This window comes from Mus musculus, chromosome 8 (assembly GCF_000001635.26).
Source record: "Mus musculus strain C57BL/6J chromosome 8, GRCm38.p6 C57BL/6J".
Lineage (NCBI taxonomy): Eukaryota > Metazoa > Chordata > Mammalia > Rodentia > Muridae > Mus > Mus musculus.
In genome coordinates, this window is record NC_000074.6 from 118,947,972 (window position 1) to 118,972,202 (window position 24,231).

General features: G+C 45.6%; 1 protein-coding gene across 4 annotated transcripts in view; it reads left to right on the forward strand.

Annotated features, from left to right (window-relative positions):
- Cdh13 (cadherin 13) overlaps positions 1 to 24,231 on the forward strand; it is a 1,184,913-nt gene that overhangs the window by 807,955 nt on the left and 352,727 nt on the right. For all 4 annotated transcript variants that reach the window (XM_017312550.1, NM_019707.5, XM_006530628.3 and 1 more), the window contains one exon: positions 20,078 to 20,222. In XM_017312550.1, coding sequence (XP_017168039.1) covers positions 20,078 to 20,222 — 145 coding nt within the window. The remainder of the gene's footprint in view (positions 1 to 20,077; positions 20,223 to 24,231) is intronic.

Genomic DNA, 24,231 nt, shown 5'->3' on the forward strand with positions numbered 1-24,231 from the left:
GCTGGGCAGCTTATACATGCTAGATATTGAGGAGACATGGAAAAAACGCAAAACCCTCCTGGGGTGGAGCAGGTGGCAAGGCCACTTGCCAGCAAGAGCCCAGGTACTGCTATAGAGAACAGGGAGCGGGTGAAGGATTAGCTCTTGGAGTGGCTAGCATCCTTCTAGAGCTGGCCCCACCCGGATCCTATCTTACTAAAGCCTGTGAATCCAGTCATCATGGTTCCAGAACCATCTGACTTTCTTGGCACCTACAAATGACTCTGGGCCCTTGGGAGTTAGAACCACGTCTTGGGTTTTCAGAGTCAGGACAGCATTTGTTTAACTTGCTTGGTATTCAGTGTTTGTCACTGAGCCTTTATTTGCCGTATGCCACTTTGCACTGACACGTGCTTGCTTGCCTACTGGTTCCTATTTTTACACCTTGGGCCTCATCTAGGAAGCCAGTCCATTGCATCTATTGTCATTTGACCTCTGAGGAGATGAGGGTTGGTGAATAGTGAGGGCAAGGTCTGTCCTTGGACCAGCTACAGTTGTGGAAGATTTATCATTAAAATCAGACCACCTACTCTTAAGCTCTGTTTTAAAACAATAATTAATTAATAATTAAAATTCCCTAAAAGCTAACACACACACACACACACACACACATTGAATAAGCAGAAGTTTTACTTTATGTTGTAGAGTAAAACCAAGACCATAGCTGAAGGCACCACACCACAGTACCTGTCTGTGACCTTGCAGAAGACAATGACCCAGACTGCCTGTCCTCCTCCTGGAAGCTCTGTAGTCCACTCTTGATGCTTCACAGTGATCTTTACAAGCTGGGCTCTGTGGTAGTCATTATTCCATTCCCTCCTGATGTCCCCTGAGAGGGTTGCCTTCCGCAGCCATGATAGGGTGTGTGGTTCCCATCTCTCACATGAGCCACTCACAGAGTTCAGTGCTCCCACTCCCAAGGTTGTGCAGCCATTACAGAGCATTTAACATTTCTATCACCTAGAAGGAAGCTTACGTCCCCACAGTGTTCTCTTCACCTTCCCCAGAACATGTAACCGTTACTCCTGTCCTCATCCTACAAATCCACTGGCAGCGAAGGTTCCCAATAAATGGATTATATGGTATGTGGCCTTGTGGGACCATTTCTCTTATTTTTGTGTCTTCTTTTTGCATTTCCAAGTTTCCTTGGACCTTCTTGCCTGAGTGTGCATGGAAGGTTTTTGACCGGATCTCCAACATCTTATCAGTGGCTACACTGCAGAAGAAAATGGGATACTCACCCCCTTTCCAAAAAAAAAAAAAAAAAAACATTAGCTGCCAATTAAGTCCTTGGAAGAGGAATGTGACCCTCCACCATCCATGACAACGTGTTGAGAGCCCCAGCCTTGTGCAGGTTGTGTGCACAGCTGCAGTGAGTTCCTGAGTACAGTGGCCCTGTCACATCTGGATGTCATGGATGGGTTCCCATCTCCCAACCCTCTGCATCTTCCTTTTTTTCCTCTGCCTTCTCTTCCATGGTGTTCCCTGAGCCTCGGAAGGGATGGTATAATTGGCTCACTACTTTTATTTATTCTTGGCCCTTTGGCAGCTCTGGGTTTCTGCATTAATTGCCTCCTGTGGCACTAAGAATCTTTTCTGAGGAAGGCTGGACACAACACTAGTCTATGGTTATAAACAAGAGTATATAAAGAGGCAGTTTGAAAAAGACAAGCGGTTAGCCAAACAGGAGTAGTAGATTTCTCCTGTAGAGCCTATGACCTCCTCAGCCATGCTCTTTTGACCAGGTTTATAGAAGCAGGCATATGTTCCTTTCTATGGAACAAGCCTCAAATGCAGGAAAAACAACAACTATTGGTTACCCCAATAACAGTCTGCCACAGCTGCATTAGAGGGACCGTCGTTGTTATATCATAGGTGGGTGAGATTGTTGGTGACTTTTCTTCCCCAGAAGCCTGCATATCTCCCACCTTCTAGCACTAGCAAGGCCAGCCAGTATGAAAGAAGCTTCCAGCTCAGTTCTAGCTTCATTTCTAATAGCCTGTGACTCACATGTACACTGTCTTCAGCAGTAGGGTCTTACCACCAGGTTCTGATGGGCAGACAAGACCAATGGCGGGACCATTGGGACCTCAGCGGCCAACAACTCACAAAGAGGTATTCCATACCTGGCACCGCACTGGGATTTTTATTTAAAACCCATGGCTTCTGAGAGGAGTCTTACTCAACCACGGAATAAATCACATCACTAGTCTAACTCCTTGCCGTCTCCAAGGCAAATACCACATGCTTTTCACATAGGCAGACCCTAGATTTGTGTGTGTGTGTGTGTGTGTGTGTGCGCATGCTTGTGTGCACACGCAAAGGTCATAAAAGATGACCACAAGAGGTGAAAAAGAAACTTTTGATTGTCTGAGGTCTCACTATATAACCCAAGATGACCTTGAATTCTCTCTCTCTCTCTCTCTCTCTCCTCTTCCTTCAGACTCCCAGGTACTGAGATTATAGGTTTAAACCCCTTAACCAAGCAAGATTATTTTTAGAAATAATTATAAGCCAAGAATCTGGCACAGAAAATGAAATATAATAGGGACACTATATATGTAGATATAATATTTATTTATTTATATATCTATGTATAGATAGAGAGTATTGGATGAATAAATGATAATGATAAAAATATGAATATAACTGAATTTACTTAAAAGACATCTCCGGATGTCAAGATTCTTTTCTCCTATTCCTCCCCTTTTTGCATTGAATTGTCTAGAATGTGTCAGAAAACACTTCCTACATAGGGCCAGATAATAAATATTTTAAGCTTTGTGAGCCATGCAGACTCTTCAGTAACTACTTGGTTCTGCATTCTTAAGTCTGAGCATCCACATGGAAGAATGAGGATAGCCTCAATCCCACACTCCATCTGCAAACAGGAGTCCGTTTATGTCCTCAGGTATGGAGTCTGGCTCAGGGGCTGGAACGCAGTGTCTTTGATCATGTTCCTGTACTTGGTGCTTTCATATTACTGTTTTAATTCTTGAGGATTTTTTTTAAATGTACTTACATCCTTCTGAATGTATCTGAACATGTGAATTCAGTGTTCACGGAGGCCAGAAGAGGGCATTGCATCCCTTGGTTGCTGAAGTTGCAAGTGGTTGTGAGCCACCATGTAGTTGCTGGGAATCGAACCCATGTCCTCAGCAAGAGCAGCACATGCTCTTAACCACGGAGCCATCTATCTCTCCTTCTTAACTTTTGATTCCTACAGATCTCCCCATAATCCCAATCACCTCTCTTCCCATAATTTGTTTCCCAGAAGACTCTGAAAACATAGCTGAGCTGACACCTCATTTAGAAAACGTCCTTTGACCTACAAAATGGATCCAGAAACACTTTGCCCATTAGTGAGCTCAGCACGGCCTTGGGCTGTCACATGTCATTCATTCTTTCTTAAATAATCCCGTGAATCTGCTTGCTTTCACTTGAACAGGCATTTATTTCAACACTGTAGTCCACAAGCTGCTGCTGAAAAAAAAAAAACCCTACCATCACCAAATATATAAAAGATGCTGTGTAAATGTTAGACTGAAACACAAGAGAGGGAAGATGCTGTGTGCCAAATGGAGTCTCCCCCTTGCACAAGTGCGGAGGCAAATGCTAGAATAAAGAAAGCGGACGGGGACAAAGGGATTCACTAAACAGAAGGCAGCAGACAAAGTCATCACTGAAGAGGAGGCCCTTGTGAGGAAGTGCGTCCCAGCATTCCCATCTGTTACCGGAGAACATAAAGTTTTCTCTTTTCAACTAGAATTTTCACCAGGTAACAACAGTGAATATTGCACTGGTCTTCCGAGAAATATTTTAGTAGACATGCCTCCCCCAACATGCGCTACACCTACCCGGATGTGCCACATCAAGTCTCCCATCTGGGGCTAATCCTGGGGTGGGTACTAGAATCTTCAGGCCTCCCTCCGCTGCATTCAGGACCGTGGACAGCGCCCAATGGCGCGTTTGTTCACCTCCTGATGGGTTTGGGGAGTCTAGGGATGGACTGTTCCAGGGATGAGTCTCCAGCAATGGTAGTGTTGTAGGATCAACCTCACAAGTTCAGAAGAGAGCAGAAGTGCCAGCTGCATCGTGCTTCCATAGCTCTCACCCGCTGTGCCCCAGCAGCTTGCCCAGTGAGTCTGTGAACCGCGGGGAGGGTGAGGCTGTGCTTCTGCCCAGTGTGTTGCAGATGCATGCGAAGGGGACATCAGGGTCGTGAAAGTGGCTTTCAATGACACTTTTCAATTCTGAGCCGTCCAGGACACTTGAGAAAGTTGAGTGGCTGTTAGGCAAGGGAGGTCTGAGAGGGTACATAATGAAGTCGAATAGAATATGGGCTTAGTTATAAATAGGGCTGTCTATTCTGCTTGCTCAGCAAAGAGACCATTCCCCAATCTGATGCAAGGGCATGTGGCCAAAAGAGAAGAGATGATACAATCTGGGTTGAAATCCAAAAGAATCTAACAGCAGGGGTCTGATCATGCCGCAGTCATGACTGGCTGCTCGAGGCAATTTCCCCCCCCCCACAAATGAAAAATCAGAGGAGAGATGCTGAGCTAGGGTTCTGAGAATGGCGGGGAGGGATTTATGTAAGAAATATGAGCCTATTCTGGGAACTTGGATTGCCTCATTTATAAAGGCAGGGACAGATGGGATCACTTTGGTGGGGAGGAATCTGTATTAAGTTCTACTTGCATTATTTGCCTTCGTTTAAATATGCTTATTAGTAATATGTGTGTCAGAACAAAACCATTTGCTATCAATCATCACCAACAATGAACACTCCCATGTTGAATCATCAGTCGGCATGTTTTTGACAGTTAACAACGGGTGCACTGAAGTCGGCTTCTTCCCTTGAAATGGAAGGAAGATGTTTCCGCTGAATTCTTAATACTTTGCTTTGGGGCTGGGTCCCCCCTCGAAGAATTTTTAAAGGTCTCATTTCTCTCTTGTCTATTGAACTGTCCTCAAGGGAGAGTAAAATATCTTCCTGATAAAATGAAGAGAAAAAAGAAAGAAAGTCTTTAGCTGATTCTCTGTTTGTTTCATTTATGGAAAATAAACTCTCTGAGAGACTTTGTTTCTGTGTGCTGTGGAAACAGAGCTCACGCAGTTGTCCTGGTGAGCTTATCTTTCAGCAGACATCAAAAGACTGCATCATGGGCAGTGTCCTAGTTAGTCCTGTCAACGTGCGAACTTGACACAGCTTAAAGCCACCTGAGAGGAATGCCTACATTGAGGGATTGCAAAGATTAGATTGGCCTGTGGGTGTGTCTGAGAAGGGTTGCCTTGATTGTTAATTGATGTAGGAGCACCCGCCCCACTGTGGAAATCACTATTCTCTGAGGAAGGTCGTCCATCATCCTGGGATTTATGAGAAAGCTAGCCAGGAAGGCATCCGCCTGTGGGTAAACCAGCAAGCAGCGTTCCTCTGTGGTTTGTTTGACGTTCCTGCCCTGACTTCCCTCAGTGGTTGTGAGCCAACACAAACCCTTTCCTCCCTTAAGTTGCTTGTGGTCATGGTGTTTATCACAGCAACAGAATGGAAGCAGAAGATAGCTGGTAACAACCAGAGCCCGGGGAATGGTACTGGGAGGAGGGCGGTGACTATTTTCAATCAATTCTTCAAGAAAGGCATGTGCTTTTGAGGACAGGTGTGAATGAAAGAGGTTAGGGGGCAGAGCTATGGAAACCTATAAAGGAAACAATGTATCCGGTGAAGGCACAGCACGTACAAAGGCCCTGCAAACACAATTACTTTGGTAACTTTGAAGTAAACCAAGAAGTGTGTGGTGGTACCCAAGTGGTTCTAGACAAAGAGATCCAATCAAGGATGTATCCAGCTCACCTAAAACCTACAAGATATCCAAAGCTAGAGAGAAAAGTCCCACTCAAAATTTGAAAGCTAATTTTGGAATCTGAGGGGCATGGGAGAGAGCATAGGACAGTTACGAGAGAATTGCATGAGCAGGAGGTGACAACTTGTCCAAGAGGGTGACCCACAGATAGTGAGCAATGCCCAGGTTTATCATAGAGTTTAAATTTCTAGTGGGGACCAGATAGTGGGCTGGAGGTGTGGGATTCTCAAACTATACCAATTTGCACTGGAGAGATGGCTTTGAGTCCACTCAAGCAAAGCTAGTGTCTTAGACATGCTTAATAAGAAAGCAGGGTGGGAGTTTGAAAGATGGCTCAGCAGCTAAGAATAAGTACAACCCTTGCAGAAGAGCGGGGTTAAGTACACAACACCCACATGGGAGAGGGAGGCTCACAACCACCTGTAACTCCAGCTCCAGGGGATCTAATGCCCCCTTCTGGCCTCCATGGGCACTGCATGTATGAAGTTTATGAATACACGCACACACACGCACGCACACACACACACACACACACACACAAGCATACACACACCACGAGGAGACGGAAGGAGGGGGGGGAGAGAGGGAGAGAGGGAGAGGGAGGAGAGGTATTTTTAAGCAAGAAAGGCAGAGGAAAGCAGAGGCCTGTGTTGATGAGATCCTAACCTGACCACAAAACTCTTTTTCACAGTAACCATGTCCAAGGAGACTGTGTCCCTGCACACCACAAACACTGGCAGCATGTTTTGTTTTTAATGTTCTTATTTCCTCTTTGAAATAACACACATGGATATAATGTACATTGATCTTATCCATCCCTCACCACTTCCAAACCCCCCCAGTCCATCCCCCTCCTAATTTCTTGTATTGTTATCATTACTATTAGTCTCCGGAGTCAAATAAATGCTGGCCATCTACAAATGGGTGTGGGGTTCATCTTCTGGTTCATAAGCAACCAACCTGCAGCCACCTCTCCATAGAAAAGTGACTCCCCTCCCTCAGCTGCCATTATTGCCTCTTTAGTTGACTCTGACATGGGCATGTGCCTGTTACAGATGTAGGACGAGAGAGACAAAGAACTTTACCTACAGGAAAGCAGTCACCGTAGCACCCTCCTAACATGGTGTTAGTAGCAGGATGTCTGTTTTCCAAAAATTGCATCTTTTCACGTGTCCTCTTTTTCAGTCATAATTTGCTTCTTAACTATTCCACTTGCATTATTAATGTTATTTCTGTGCCAGAAATAAATTTTCTTTTCTCTGAAGTGTTTCTGCAAGGTGATGTTCTACTGATTCCAAAATTCTCACGAGTCTCCACTTAGAACATGGAGTGGGTTTTTTTTTTATACATTCCCCGTTTTTATGCAAAATGTAAATGGGTATGCCATTATGTGTTCTCTCTCTCTCCCTCTCTCTCCCTCTCTCTCCCTCTCTCTCTCATATACACACACTCTCATATACATGCTCATACTTATGTGTGAGCACACACTGCCTTGCCACACACACAGACACATCAGGCTTTGTAAAATCCTCAAATCTCTGCTTAATTTTAACAAGTTACACTTACAGAAAGACGTCTTAATGTTTCGTTACATCTATGGGATTATTTCTGTGTGTTTGTGTGTGCACATGCATGTGTAGATGGGTCACAGCATTTATAGGGAGATCAGAGGGAAACTTCTGTGAACTGGTTCTCTCCTTCTGCTATCCTGTATATCAAACGCAGACCATAGACTCTGGGACAAGCACATTTATCTGATGAGCCATCTCTATGGTCCAGAAAGGTGTTTTACCACCAGTTGTAATGGATGAGAGCTTTTTTCTCCCAAGTTTGCCAGATAGACTACTGTTTTGTTGGGGTTTTTTCTGATTATTTTGATAATTTTATAAGAAAAAAACCCTCATTTTACTTTTTTTAATCTTTGGTCTTTATGTGTTACCATTTGGATAATTGTTATTTTTCCCCTATTGATTTTTTTAAAACCAGCTTTTAGTAAACTCAAAATAAACCACAGTTTATGTGATACAAACATCTCCTCATTCTCTGTTTACTTTATCTGGCTACTTTAGCTTATAAAACCTTTCATTTAAGTACCTTAATATATCAATAATTCACAAAGTAAATTATGGCTCTGATTATAACTCAGAAAGGTCTTCTTTGCTCTGTTTCATAAATATTCAATGGCCTCTTTACCCTCTTAGTACCTTAACCTGCCTAGAATTCATCAAATGATGCTTTGAGTCTTTGTATATACCAATTTTGTTATCAATTTTGGTAAGATAATGCCTGATACATTTTGTGTTTAACAGGTTGACTTTAAATCTGTAGACTTTAGAGTGCTGAGCCTGGAGAGTTGGCTCGGCAGTTAACAGCGCTTGCTGCCCTTGCAGAGCATTGGCGTTCTGTTCTCAGCTTCCATGTTGGGTGCCTCCCAACAATTTCTAAGTCCAGCTCCAGGGCAGTTGGCACCCTCTTATGTCTTCTTCTGGGACTTCACTCATGTATGCAGACACAGACACACACACACAGACACACACAGATACAAACACACACACACAGATACAAACACCCACACACACTTTAATCTTTAAGGAGCAACATTCACTTCTATTATTCTACATTTTGTTTAGGATGCACGGAAAACACAAATGAAAATTAAGTCCTGCCAGTGGTCTCCCCATGGCTTTGCTTTCCAAAGTATTATATTTCTTATTTTGCACAAAAGTCTTCTTGACCCTTGTACATGGCTTTAATGGGCCTGGAATAATTCCATCATTTATGATTTATGTAAATTCCACTGAAGCCAATTAAAATTTCCAGCCTGTGTCCCCTCTGGAGTCACAGGCTATTTACTGCGACTTCACCTAGCTGCTCAAATAAAATTATTTTGAATATCTGCATTGACTTCTTCTGCATAATTAAAGCTACTTCAGAAATTAAATGGAGAAAAATGTCCTCAAAGTCCAGTGTGGCTGTGAGCATGCATATACATTAGGTAAAGGTGTTTTCATTGTAGCTGTAAAATCAAACACACGGCCTGAGTAAGATTCTTCCCTCCACACTGGGAGTACCAGGACTCCGAAAAGGGAAGGCTTTGCTAAGCTTCTGGTAATAGGATTGGGGTTTTTAATTAATAACGTAACGAGTGTGAAATTTCCATCTCCCTTTTGGAGGTGACATGTGAGTGTCCTATCCTCTAGGGAGGCAGACTTACATGTAGTCGCATGAACCTGCAAAGGAAGACTTGGATGGGTAAATGCAGCTAAGGAAAGTTTCATGAAATGAAAACGGCAGATGTCAAAGAGAAGTCTGGATTGTTTCATAGGAGAGGATTTCAAGGGGACTGGTAGTGTTGCATCCCTGTTTGCTGATCATTCAAGATCTAAGGGTAACGGACGGACGGCTTCCTAGGAGGACTACATGGGGATGGCTGAGCTCCCCTTTCAGGCTGAGGCTCCTCCCAGCACACGAGCACACACACACACACACACACACACACACAGCAGCCAGATGCTGCTTCTTGGGGCTCCTTGGCTGCCACGGGGATCTTGACCTCTGGTGTGACCCTGGTTTGTGCTACGAGTGCCCAGCAGATGCACAGCAAGGTAACTTACCCTTGACAGACCGACCTGTGTTTGGACTTTCTTCTGTGCCTGGGTGCTCCATGCATGTGTCTTTCTCTTCTTTTAATCATAACACACACAGAGGGGTACTCCAAACTCCATTTGTTATGTGCACAGACCGAGACCCAGGGAACCAGTTACTTAGTCAAATAAGAGAGCTGTGTGACCCAGTTTACCTAAAATGGCTTTGGGCAGTGCCTGTTGTTTTGGCATAATTATTAATAGTATCTACTTTCATCCTAAAACATATTCTGGTTATAACAATAAATTATGTGGACACTGTATTAATTTCCTATTGCTGCCGTAACAGATTATCCCAAACACAGGGACTCGGCACAGCACACATTTATTATCAAGCTGTTCTGTGGGTTGAGAATTGCTCATGGCTTATCCCATGTGTGAATCTGGGTATCTGCAGAGCTGCATACGCATGTGTGGGCTCCAGGGAGGAAGCCTTGCCTTCACCCTTTTGAGTATCAAGAGGCTGCCTACAGTCATTGTGTCACGGTCCTATCCTCCATGTCCAAAGCCACACATTGAGTAGGTCAAGTCTCTCTCCCAATCAATTACTGAGACCTTCTAGACTCCTTCCTTCTTAAACACCACGGCATTACATAGGATCTAGTATCATCCAGGCAAAACTCTGTTTTAAGGTGAGTTGACCTGCTGGCTTCTTCTACTTTACCATGTAACCTGGTATATTCCTAGAATTCCCCGAATTTATGGCATGCCAGCCTTTACAGGGATCTGACAGGGGACCAGAATCAAAACTGGAAGCTCCCTTCTTAGTTCATGTCATCTGTGTGGAGAAGAGTGGGAGTTGGACAGAACCTGAGAACTGGCAGTCAAAACCCAATGGGAAATGTCCATTGATGCTTTGTTTGTTCATAGCACTTGGCTGGTTAAGCACTGCATAGTTTAATACCTGTCTTCAAGCTGTTTGTGGTCTAATGAGACCAGGAACCTATGCTCTAGATAAATAGATAGATGGGCAGATAGATGATAGATAGATAGATAGATAGATAGATAGATAGATAGATAGATAGATAGATAGAAGATAGACAGAAATAGCTAAACAGGTAGATGGATGATAGATATTAGATAGAAATATAGTAGCTAGACAGGCAGATAGATAGTAGATAGAAATATAATAGCTAGACAGACAGAAAGACAGACAGTAAATAGAAATATAGTAGATAGATATAGATAAATATATGTATTGTGTGACATTTTCCACAGGGACTCAATGTCCCTAGACAGACAGAAAGACAGACAGTAAATAGAAATATAGTAGATAGATATAGATAAATATATATATTGTGTGTACATACACACAGATAGATAGGTATAGATAGATAGATAGATTGATTGATTTACCTGTGTGTTCTGCACACATACACACATATGTGTGCACAGAACCTGTTCATAACAAGGAACTTGTAATAAATAACTCATACCAATGAGACAGATGTCAAACACATGAGGCCAGCAGCACAGAAAGCAGGGCCAATCTTAGTGCCGTGTTTACAGGCTTAAGTTAGGATTTATCTTATCATTTTCTTGCTTATCATAGCAAACACTGAGTCCCTGTGGAAAAGGTCATTTCTTTAGAGTCTTAAGCAACCTTTGACCTCTAGGGATCATCACCTAAATAAACAGCATAGCATACTTAAAACAACATCTCTGTGGACTTATTTCCAGGGCATCTTTGTGAATTTTTTTCCTGTGAAAGTTCTAAATAACTGCCAGATTCTAGAGCCTTACTCCTAAGCTCCTTTTCGGAGTTAGAAATATGGACTGAGATGCCCCATGAGTCAGCCTGGGCTAACATCCCAGAATCCATGCCATCACATCTGTGGCTCTCGCCTTTCCTTCTCCTGGGGGCAAATATGACTTCTAACTTTTCTAAATAGATTGTGTGTGTGTGTGTGTGTGTGTGTGTGTGTGTGTGTGTGTGTGTGTTATGAGCCTGCATATGTGCATGCATGCATATGAGTATTCCGGAAGAGAAGAAGGTGTCAAATCCACAGGAGCTAGAGTTACCATGGGTGTGTCTGACTTAGATGCTGGGAACTGAACTGGGGTCCTCTAGAACAGCAATACGTGATCTTAACTTCTGAACCATCTCTACAGCCCTAAGATCAAGGTTTTCTGTAGCAATACACACACACACACACACACACACACACACACACACACACACACACACACACACACAGAGAGAGAGAGAGAGAGAGAGAGAGAGAGAGAGAGAGAGAGAGAGACAGAGACAGAGCTCTCTCTGAATTTATAATCCAGTTTAACTGAAGACACCCAAACACTGTACAGTGTCCATCCACAGCGACCCTGCAGAGAGCCTATTGTCCCAGCTTTGTTAGCATGCAGTGCTACAAAGATGAATGCAAAGGAGCAGCCTGCTTTTGTTATGATTTTTAAGCTAGCTCAAGTAGAAGTTCCTAAAGATTCAGTCCTCAGGCAGCAGCCGTCATGGCTTCCAGGTTGGAAGACGTGCCACAAAGAGGAAGTACGGATAGAAAGCACCTACTTGGTGATGGTGTCTTCTTGGCACAGAGGAAACTGAGTCTCCTTGTGTTAGAGCTGCAGCTAGTACAAGATCTTCATTTACTGTGACTGAAAACAAGCCTTTGTGCACAACCCACTGATAGCCAGGCTTGTACTACAGCATCTCAAAAAAAGTCATTAGCTGTGTGTGTCTGTGTTTGACTGTATTTGAATACTCTGCCCAAAGCAAATCAGAGTCATCAGTCAAGAGAAATTCATGACGTGTTCCCTGGATCGTTTCTCTTCAAAATGACTCGCCAGGGCATTGGCTGCACGGGGTGCTGCGTCTCTGACTCCATTGATCCTCGCCTCCCTTCTGTGACTTGAATCAGCCCCTGCGACAAAAGACACTGTCTTTTAAGAGCTAGCTCTCCATCTTGGCCTCCACTCAAAAAAAAAAAAATCGTAAAACCAGTTTTGTTCTCCATCCTTTCGTCCCATTGCGTAAGATCACAATGTTGGACTCCAGGTCTCTTGTGATAGGAGATGAAGAGATGAGCCAGACACAGGCCACAACCGTAATGTTTTGTCGGGTGCTGACAGCCAACGCGTGTGTGCTGTGTTCATGTGATCTGGCTCATGTGTCTTTGGTTTTGCTTTTGTTTTTAAGGGAGTCTTGTTAATGAATGATACGGAGAGCATCTCAGGCAGTACAGGGCATTAATTAGTTTAAAAAGTCATCGGATTGTGTATTGTGACTTTACCAATTCACATCTCTAGTAGAGAATATCCCCTCTGACTCACTTTCCTCTAGATGGAAGGAAACAGAGGAGCTGGGTACCAGAAAGGATGTTTAAGGGGACTCTACCTTCGTGGCCTTCCTCAATCCTGTCTTCCCACATGCAGGACTCAGAGGCTAATACCCACAGCCCAGTCACCATGGGCCATACCTTCTGAAGCAGGGTGTGACAACAGGGCATCTTCACACCCTGTGCCCACATACCACACCCCTCTGAAGTAGAACAGATAACACATAGCATCTTCATCCATCTAACTGAGGAGAAACCATATTTGCTCCGGAAAGTTTAGGATGGGTTTACATCCCCTTACACCTCTGACATTATGCATCCTCTTTTGATATCTATAAATCTGATGCTTGTATTTATCAGCCTTTGATATCTATTCATCTGAGGTTTCTATTTATCGTTTCCGTTTGGTTTTCTCTTCAGAAGCATCTATGACGGAGACTGGGGAGACGGTTCATTCAGTAGAGTGTCTGTCTCCCAAGCCCGAGGCCCTGAGTTTATTGGATTTGGTATTTTCTTTTGTTTTCTTTGTTTTGCTTTTAGACAGGATCTCACTGGGTAACTCTGATTAGCCTGGAATTCACTTTGTAGACCAGGCTGGCATTGAACTCACAGCGGTCTGCCTGCCTCTGCCTCACAAGAGCAGGTCTACAAAATGTGCAGGATCTGAGTGTGATCTCCCAGACAGAACTCAGATAGAAAAGCAAAGCTTTGGTACTAGGCCTGTAATCCCAGGGCTAGAGAGGCAGAGACAGACCCTGGGACTCACTGGCTCACCAGTCTAGCTGAACAGGTGAGGCTTGGGCCAGTGAGGGACCCTGTCTCAAAAACCAAAAATTAACAGTTCAAAAGGAACATTGCCCTAGGCTAACATTTATCTGTCCTTGTACACACACACACACACACACACACACACACACACACACACACACGGGGTCAGGGGGGCACAGAGATGGGCTGCTACTGTAACGTGCACAACCTGTGCTCTGTGGCAGGGGGCCGTGTGATACACACAGGTTCACTGTGCGTGTTGGTAGGCACTCCTGTGACTACTAGTGAGACTATGTGCACTCGCCGTGCTCCCAAACCCACAAGAAACTTTGCCTCCCATGTTTACAAGATGATAAAATAGCAGCCAATGTAATCTACGAGCCTGAAGCAAATGACTCCGTTAGTAAAGCTACCCAAGCCAAATGCTCAAGGCAGGCTGCGACAGGACCTTGAAGAGACATGAGCAGAGGGAGGGAACTACGGACTTTGGAGTCAGTCCTGAGTTTGGATGCTGCCTGGTGGCACACCAGCTTTGTGACTATGGATGGCGACTCCAGTTTCTTTGCAACAATCCGTATTCCTCCAAGTTGTTTTGAAGCAGATGTGTAAAAACGCCTGGACCTGGGCTGAACACCAAATAAACGTTAATTCCCTTCTTTTAAAAAGTAAGCTGTCAGTTTAATATGCTTTGATGTTGTTTACCGTCGGGGCTTGTGTTGGTCAATTAAGACAGCATAGAGTCAACTGGCTCAGGGCCCATGAACTCACACTAACTGTCAGCCTCCTGTGCCAGAGCTGGGGAGAAAGGACAGATGGTCAAAGCTGAAGCCAGAGCTTTAGACGCTGGTCTCTTAAAGAGAAACCACCTCTTCAGAAGAATGGTTCATGCAAACAGTTCTATGTCAGGCCTCAGATCTGAGTACTCACTAACCAACCAAGTCCTTCCTCCACGCCCCTGTCCTCGGGAGAATGTCGAGGAGGCACACTCACGAATGGGCATCCCACGCTGTGGAAAGTGTTACATCCAAAAGAGTAGCCATGAGAGCATAAAGGAGGAACACCCTGGCTAGGCTGTAAGAACTGAAGGAGAGTACTGGGGTCTAGGCTGCGAAGGGGAGGAATGAGCATGGAACTGGGGAGCTCAGGGTTAGGAGGAGGGGTGTGTGATGGTACCTGGGCTGGATGTGTGCCCTGAGGTGGAGGAGCTAAGAAGGCAGCTCTAGTTGGTTGGGAAGAAACAAGAAGACTTCCTTGTGACGTGGATGGAGATTGTAGAAGTGGGCTGGTGTGAAGCTGTAGAAGGAATTAACAAAATAAAATCAGACGGGTCTCCAGAGACCATTCAGTCACTAAAGTGCTTGTCACAAAAGTCTGAGGACTTAAAAGCTCACCTCCAGAGCACCCACATAAAATGCCAAGCATGGTAACACATGCCGGTAGGTAGCCCTGGTGGTAGGGGTGGAGGCAGAGGCAGGATTCTTTGGGACACTGGCCAGCTAGACTAGCTGTACTGATGGACTCCATGTTCATTGTGAGACCTTATGTCAGAAACTAAGGTGGAGAGGCTGGAGAAAGGGGGACCTGAATGTTGGGGTTTAGTTCTCAGCACCCACATTGGGCAGCACAAACCCCCGTAACTCTATACCCTCTTCTGCCTCCTCAGGTACCAGACATACACTAAGCTACACACCTATGCACATAAAAGAAAAATTTGCAGATATAATGGAGCTATTAAGGACGACATTCAACATTGGCCTCTAGCCTCCATGCTCGTGTGTGTGTGTGTGTGTGTGTGTGTGTGTGTGTCTGTACACAAATGATATTTTCCTGAGGAATAATAATATGCTATTGGAAGGTGATTATCATGGGGTGACATAGGGACATAGTGGACAGTGTGAAGGGGTCAGGATGGATGGACCCTGTAGTCATGATGGTGAACCCCAAAGTGTCCTTTCCAGTGGTGCTGCTGAGAGTGACAGAGTCAGCCTCCAGAGGTGGCGACAGGGATGGGGAGAATGAATTTAGGAGCAGTGTGGACCACAACCTGATGGGGTATCTGGGAACAGAAGTTTCGCTGTAAGATGGGTCTGAGGCCACCACCATGCTCTCAGTAAAGCGATGTGCCTGTGCCTGTGGCAGCCTCTATTATGCCTTGGGGTTCTCAGGACCATCTCCCCTGACCACTAAGAGTAAATTAAATGACTGCACATAAAACACTCATGCCATTTCTAAAATAAGCTGAAATGGACATTTGAACATTGGAGTAAGACTTGGGTGATCACAGTCACTCAAGCCTGCAATCCCACCCAGGAGGATCTGTGTGCTGGAGACCATCCTTAGCTACAGGGTGGGGTCCAGGTCAGCTAGGGGTGAGGAATAAAACTTTGTCTTAGAAAGCAAGCAAGCAAGCAAAGGAATAAAGGAATAAAGGAAGGAAAGGAAAGAAAGGAAAGAAAGGAAAGAAAGGAAAGAAAAGAAAGGAAAGGAAAGGAAAGGAAGGAAGGAAGGAAGGAAGAAAGAAAGAAAGAAAGAAAGAAAGAAAGAAAGAAAGAAAGAAAGAAAGAAGAAAAAAGAAAGGGAGAAAGAAAGAAAGAAAGAAAGAAAGAAGAAAGAAGGAGGGAGAGAGAAAAGGAAGGAAGGAAGGAAGGAAGGAAGGAAAGAAGGAAAGGAAGAAAGCCAGAAAGCAAGGAGGAAGGAAGAAAAGGAAGAAAGGGAAGGGGGAGGGGGAGGGAAGGGGGAAGAAAGGGGGAAGGAAGGGGGAAGGGAAGGGGGAAAGGGGGGAAAAGGGGGAAAGGAGGAAGGAAGGGGGAAGGGGAAAAGGGAAGGGGGAAGGAAGGGGGAAGGTATCCTGAGCTTTTGTCCCCGCCAGCAAGAACACACTCAGGACAACTGGAATCTTCTGCGGCAAAGCTTTTATTGCTTACTTATCAGGAGGGAAGACCCCGAACCAGGAAAATGGAGCTGCTTATATAGCCCGCAGCGTGACGTTTCAGCACCTGATGTGGCGTGACAGCTCCTGATTTGTTGCTTGCCCATCACCCCATTACTACACCTGGAGATGGGCAGTGACTAGGCGTGAGTTCACTCTTGCACTTGTGCATAAGGCTTGTTTACTAGTTAGGCGCAGTGGAAGCCAGCGCCATCTTATAATGGCGATTGCTCACGGCTCTCCACAGGAAGGGGGGAAAAAGGGGGAAGAAAGGGGGAAGGAAGGGGGAAGGAAGGGGGAACGGGGAGAGGAGAGGGGAGGGGAGGGAGGAAGAAGGAAGGAAGGAAGGAAGGAAGGAAGGGAGGGAGGGAGGGAGGGAGGGAGGGAGGGAGGGAGGGAGGGAGGAAGGAAGAATGGAAGGAGGGAGGAAGAAAAGAGAGAATGAGACAGACAGGCAGACAGACAGAGAAAGAGAAGAAAAGCTTTGGTGACAATCCTGAGCCATCCTACCTGCGTCAGAGGCATCTGTGTATCACATTAGTATCTTCATAGCAATCAGCGAGTCTGTGAGAATCCCTCACCAAGCACTAGGGTCTAGAAGGTACAGGCCATGCTCAGAGCCTGGATCCTATACATCTGGAGGCCTCAGTGTCAGGCCACCTGCCCCACAGCTTCCTCCTCATCTCTTTGGAGACCCTCCTAATTGTGTCTCAGTTCTACAACAGCCATTAAAGTCAGAGAGGTACAAACTCTTCCCTCGAGGGAGTGTACGGGGCCAGATGCCATGGGGCTGGGTGCCATGAGAAATTCAGTTTTCAGCAAGTCCTCCGAGTATGAAGGCTGCAATGGAGTTGCAAAATGCAAAATGGGCACTCAGTGCCAGGGCATCTCGTCTTCATTACCCCTTTGATGTTTAGTTAAAGTTTGGCCATTGTTTATTTAGAACTCTTTCAGTGGTGTTGAGATTTTCACGAGCCCCACATTCAGCTATAGAACCTTGCATGGGGGTCATAGGTCACAGTTAAGAATCTGGGACATATGTATTCACGCTTTATCGTTCCGGGGCCAAGTTAACCACTGAGAGCAACTCTGAGGCGCTGGCCGACAAACTGGCCATAAAGGGCTGCTGGCGACATTTTCCCTGAGCAGACACTTTGTGGCTTCCCACCATTGGCCATCTGTCCGTTCTTCTCCTCGTGGGCTCTGCCACGCAAAGATGATAGATGGGGTGAGCCCTCCTCCCTTGCATGTATCTATCTTGCTTTGTTTCTGAGCCACTGGAATCCATCACGTGATTTCATAGGACACAAACATGGTTTCAGACTTTCAAAGGAAGGAATCTGAGCGGTTTGAAGCATTTCACTCAGGAGGGGAGAGGGAAGACAAGAGCATCGCTCAACATTGATTTTCTGACACAGACAGCCCCTCTGGAATGTGAGAACAGTGTCCTTCAGAAAAACCTGTATTTGCTAACCGTGGTCTGGCCTTAACTCGAGAACAGCAGGGAAAGGCACAAGTATGTCTGTCAGATTGTGTGTGGGTGTGAACTTGAGTATGACACACATGTGTACAGGAACATGTGGTGGCCAAAGGTCAACACTGGGTGCCTTCTTTCATCATTGTCTAACAATTTTCTGAGACGGGATGCAATGATTGGTTTTGTCACCTTGACACAACTTAGCATCCCCTGGGAAGAGAGTCTCAACTAGGGATTACCTAAATCAGGTTGGCTTGTGGGCATATCTGTGGATACTAGTATCAGTTATATTAATTGATGTGGGAAGAACCCACACACATTGTGGGTGGCACCATTCCCTAGAAAGGGGATCCTGGACTCTTCAACTAGAGACAGCAAATGAAGCACTAGCCATGCATGAATTAATTCCTATTTCTCTGTTCCAAATTGTGTTTGTATACTATGGTCAACTCCCTCGAGAGCCTGTACCTGTGGCTTCCCAGGAATAATGGGGTGGAAACCTCAATTGAAAGTGAAAATAAACCTGTTCTCTCCTAAGTTGCTTTTTCAGGGATATTTTATCACAGCACCAGGAACCTAAGACACAGAGTTTTCTCCCTGAACCTAGTGCTCACTGATTTGGCTACACTGACAGGCCAGCAAAGCCAGGGGTCTTCCTGTCTTTGCCGTTTCACTGCTGAGCTTGTAGGCACATGGAGCTTGCCCTGATTTGATGTGGTTCCCCGCGCTTCCATCTAAGCCTAATCTCCCGAGTCTCCGCTTTAAAACAATGTTTCTTTTCTATGATCTATCATAGAAGTGCAAAGCAAATGGCTTTGTCCATTTAAAATTTTCTTAATTGAGGTATCACCCGCTCAAGAAATCAAGTGGATAGAGGAACATGTGTGTGAGTGTATGCATGCATGAGTGTGCTGGTTTATGCCTGTGTGTGCGTGCATATGTATGCATGTTTGTGTGTGTGTGTGTGTGTGTGTGTGTGTGTGTGTGTGTGTGTGTGTGTGTTGGCACAGAGGGTATGATACTGCTAAAGAAAGACAGAAAACAACCCCTCTCTCCATATAGGACCAGTTTCATCTCATGTCCACATTTATACACCACAAAAAAGATTGTAAAGTCTACGAGAGAGGCCTCACCCATGAAGAAACCAAGGAATTGAGAGTCTTGGTGGAAAGACTCTGCGCTTTGGTCTCCACTGACCAGAGAGCATGGTCATCTCCTCTGAAGGGAGGGTCACTTGTATTCAAAACACTCTTACTGCTTTTACTGAGAGAAGCTAAGGCCCAAGTACGGTCAGTAAATGGAAGTATGGCCATAGCATTTCCCTGGAAATACCATGATGTGAAGCCCTGCTTCCCAACCAGCAGGCTGAACTTCCACGCTGCCTTTCTGGCTGGGATCTGGAGGGGTTTTTCTTTGGAAGCATTTCATGGGTCTCTGAAGTCTCTAGCTTTTAAAGGGGAATCCCTGGCGGGCAGGAGTCCTGAGGTCTCAGCAGGGGCCCCACAAATGCCAGCCTTCCTACGTGAGGGGTGCCTGTAGATGCACATCGATCTGAGTGTCTCCTCAGCATCACCACAAACGCTGTGGGTTCCCCCAGTTCGTGATGTTTCATGTGTTGTTTCTATTAGTGTAATGTCCTCTTAAGGACAATGAGATTGGAAAAGCAAACAATATGTGCACATTTTCCTAACTACGGTGGATTGCAGTAATGCGTGTCTCTGTGTGTGTATCTCCGTATCTGTTGAGCCTGTGTCCATGTGTCTGTGCATGTGTGTCTTTGTGTGTCTCTGTGTGTTTGTGAGTGTTTCTGTGTGCATCTGTGTGTTTAACTTTGTTTGCAGATTTGATGATTTCATTGCAAATTTTTCTAAGAGAGATTTAACACATGCTGATATTTGGCTTATATTGTGACCCATTTAGTTTCCTGGTGACAAGCCATGGAAACCAGAGTTTCAGTATCATCAAAGGCTCATGAAATGATCGATACAGCCTCCTTTCTTTGTGGAACCTTGTCTTGATTTTAGAAATGACGGTTTCTTTCTCTCCTGATCTCTTTGCTCCAACAGCTGTATGTGGAAACCACGGATGCCAGTGGCAAAACTCTGGAAGGGCCAGTGCCTCTGGAAGTCATTGTGATTGACCAGAACGACAACAGACCCATCTTCCGGGAAGGCCCTTACATCGGCCATGTCATGGAAGGGTCACCCACAGGTAGGTCACATGCGGTCTGCCATCAGCATGGCAGCCCTGAATATGCTACATGGTCATCTATGGGGATTCTGACTGGTTGATGTGAAATAGCATTGGTTTCTAACAAGGGCTGGAAGCATGGAACACAGCGTAATTGGCTCGGCGGCTGGGGGAGGGGAGACTGCAAACTATGAAAGTGCCTTCCTTCATCGGCAGGGGTGATGTTACGTCCAGGACTCTGATGCCTGAATAGCGTTGGGAACTGTGTGGATATTTGGCTTACAACATAAGGGCTAAAGGCAGAACGGTGTGCCCTGTGGGGTTTTGATGAGAAAGTCTGTCCTCTACACAAATTGCTCTGTGAATCCTTTTTTTATAATTGCCTTTCAATGAGAACACTGTTGGTATGACAGGCTGAGCCCTTTCCCTTTTCCATAGAAGATGCTCAGAGAGACACCTTTTGTCTTCAGTCAAAGGGCCAAAGGCAAGACATTTCTCTCTGGAAATGCATGTAGCTACTGTTATGGAAATGACTCCAGGCCTCAGGGCCTTGCTATCTCTCACCACGTTTAACCTATTTGGGAAGGGCTTAGAATTTAGAGCCTCCTCTTTAAGGGGCCAGAATGTTCTAATTAAAGTATCCAGTGTCCAGCAAAAAAAAAAGTTACTCCTGAGCTTATGGCTGTGACAATGAAGAACAAAGAAGACAGAAAATCCCTGCTGGACTTGAATTTTATGCTCTGAGATACATTTAAGTGGAAAAGCCCTGTATTAAGAGTGTCACTGTTGCTGATTCTGAAGTTTTGACTAAACAATGGGCAAAACAATCAGTTAGCAAGCCATCAAGGAAACAGAGGCCAACTTGGGCTGTTTTCTCTGCCTTGGTTGAATTGATGGGGTGTATCAATGACATGTAGATACCGGAGACTTTGGAAACGTTGCCATAGCAACCTCCCCAGACTACCAGGTGAATAATGGTATGCAAGACACCTCAAACCTCCCTTTAGCTTCACAAGCTCGGTCTCTCTGCTCTTCATCGCATCCTCAAAAGGGCAGGAGCAGGCATCCCCCCTCCCAGATATGAATGTGCTCTATACAAATGATGGTGGATTTGCTGTGTGTTTTCCCCACGGTGGAGGCGTTACTGGGAGAGATGGAATGAGAGGAATGGTAGCAAGCCTGGGGAGGTGAAGTCAGATCACTTCCAGCCAAGTAGACCCCATGGCACCTCTCCAGGGCCTTCTTTTGATGGAGAGGGGACTTCTGATGAGAAAGACCCTAGACTTGGATTTTGATGTTTACAGAAAGCCACTTAGAGGAGCTGAGGGGCAGAACAGGTCAGCAAAATGGATGGAGAAAGCTATTAAAGAGGCCAGAGTGTGAGCAGAGCACAAAGGATTCCTTCTTGCCATGCGTGTATGGTCCCCAGACCCTGAGTGTCAGCAGCCGGGATGTGGACAGATGGGAAACGTGATCCAGGCGTTAAAGTGTGCAGTGCATTTGGGGTCTGCGAGCATGACCTCTCTCTCTGTTCCATGTGTGTGATGAGATGAGGGTCCACCTCCCTCCCAGGGCTGTGTTCTTCCATAAAGTTTAGGAGCGTTTCAGGTGCTATTGCTTTGTATCCGTGTCATATTTTCAAGGAGGAAATTGAATCCTTTATGTGTGTTGAATTCCTTAATGCACAAAGATATCCAGTTAGGGGGCAGCCTCGCCTCTAGGAAATATCAATCAGCTCTCACTTCTCTTTATGATTGATATTATCCCATAAAGTACATAACATTTGGGCTGCTGTGTGGGATGGATGACTCTGTGGGTGCAGAATGGCCCCAGTTATTGTTTTCCTTTCTCTCAGCAGCCTCCAGGTTTAACTGTAGAGCAGTCACGGGAAGGAACTGGTCAGATTTGGTGTCAAGAAGGTAGATGCTGGGGTTGGGAGAGGTGGGGAGATAGTCTTAGTGGACAACTGCCTAGGTTCATTAGCACCCTGCAAAGAGGTTGCAGGGAACGACAGTCTCAGGGCATTGTGAGGGTGATGCTCCACCCTCCTCTAACCTCCACAATGTAGATCCTTCTCAAGTTCACCATGCGTTCTGTGTTTCCTGGCTTGCTACACAACTGATTGGTTCTCCCAGGTCTATAATTCCCTGCTCGTTTGTTGAGTCTTCCCCAGTCACTCTCCACCTTAGTTGTTTTTTTTTTTTTTTTTTTTTTTTTTGAGACAGTCTCTCATTGTGCCTGCGGTTGGCTGTTTCAGCTCTGCTAGCTGGTGAATGAACCCTGGTATCCCCCCATCACCCCTTTCTCAGTGCTGGGTTTACAGGTGGACACTACCACGCCTAGGTTTTCACACGGGGTGCTGGGGATGCAATTCGGGTCTTCACACTTGTGTCTCAAGAACTTCACTAACTGAGCCATCTCCCAAGTTGCTGCCTGAATACTCTCGGTTGTCCCATAAACTTGAGAATACAAACAGCCACCGGACTCTCCTGTCATTGAATTAGGCCCTCACGGTGTGCTGGGAGATTTAGGTACTACACACTCTCCACCACTGACTGTTTCGTACCCTGGGAGGTGGGTCCAGCAGTCCTCACCTCACAGATGAGAAAGCCAAGAGTCCCTCATGTCTTGAGCTTTGAGCCACAGTTCCTTCTCAATCTACCATTCTGGAGTCGGCTACCTTCTCCCCAGAGACCAGGAGGACCATGGGGGGGGGGGGGGGGAAACAAACCAACCAGAAGCAACATAGGGGCTCTATTTGCTTTCAACTCCAAGTTATAGTCGAATGTCACAGGAAAGTCTCCGGTGCAGGAGGAGCCTGTGACCATTGGTCACACCTGCAGTCAAGAGCACTTGGCAATAAATGAATGAATGAATGAATGAATGCAGGAATGAATGCACCCATACTCTCTGCTTGTCTTCTGTGTGTTCTGTGTTTCCTGGGCTACACAAGTGCTTGTTTCTCCCAGGTCTACAATTCCCTGCTCCTTTGTTGAGTCTCCTCCAGTCTCTCTCTACCTCAGATTTTTTTCCCTCTTACACAGTTCACACCCCAACCAATGGTATGCATGCATCTTCTTACCTCAGTAACAAGATAATTTCCCACAGACATGCTTGCAGGCCAACCAGATCTATAGAGTGTTGTGGAGGGGCCTGGTGCTGTTCTTGTGGACCAATCCCCTAATGAATAAAGGAGCCAATCACTGGGCGAGTAGGTGGGACTTCCGGGTTGGATGGCGGAAGAAAGAAAGCAGGAGAGAGGTCTGGACAGGGATAGTGTGAGGACAAGATGTAATTATGATGTCTTCTGGTTTTAATGGTGGATCCATCAAGATTCACCACGAGAGGATTTCGATGTAATAAGGCTTACTGATTAACATTTTAATTGTTGCGCCCAGCAATTGAGTTACCATTGATTCTTAACTAAGTCTATGTGGCGTTTTCCTTCACGAGTTGGCTCAACTAGGTTCAAGAGAGAAAGGTACAGCGGCAAAGCATGAGTTTGCCAGATGTGCACCCAAAAAGGCCGTTGGGGGGGGGTGTTGAAATATGGGTTTGGCGTGGTAGCGACCCACCAGTGGGAACTGAGCAAGCTGGGTGGAGAAGTTTCGGAAGCTCTGGGCCAGAGAGTCTCTACAAGATAAGAATAGGGCAACCATCGCCTGCCAGTGCATGGCTGACCAGGCTGCTGAGGCAGAGTTGCTGGTACAAGAGCTGGAATGAGTTGGTTCTTTTTTTAATATTTCCCACAGCAACAGAATTCCTCTACTGGAGCTCTCTAGACTGTGATCCTAGACTGTGGCAAGTTGATAAGTAAAAAGTAACCGTCATAGACCCTGTCAGCCCTGCTCAGCCCTGGGTATGAATATGGCAGGACCTGTGTCATCTGGGTGTAGACACCACAGTCCTCCACCATGCTTGGACCTTGCACAAGCCCGAGATCCAGGAGGCACCAATCTCTGGGTCAATCAATGTTCGGCTCTAATGGTTGTGCTAGACTCTAAGCAGATCCAGCTGTGGCATGTTTGTG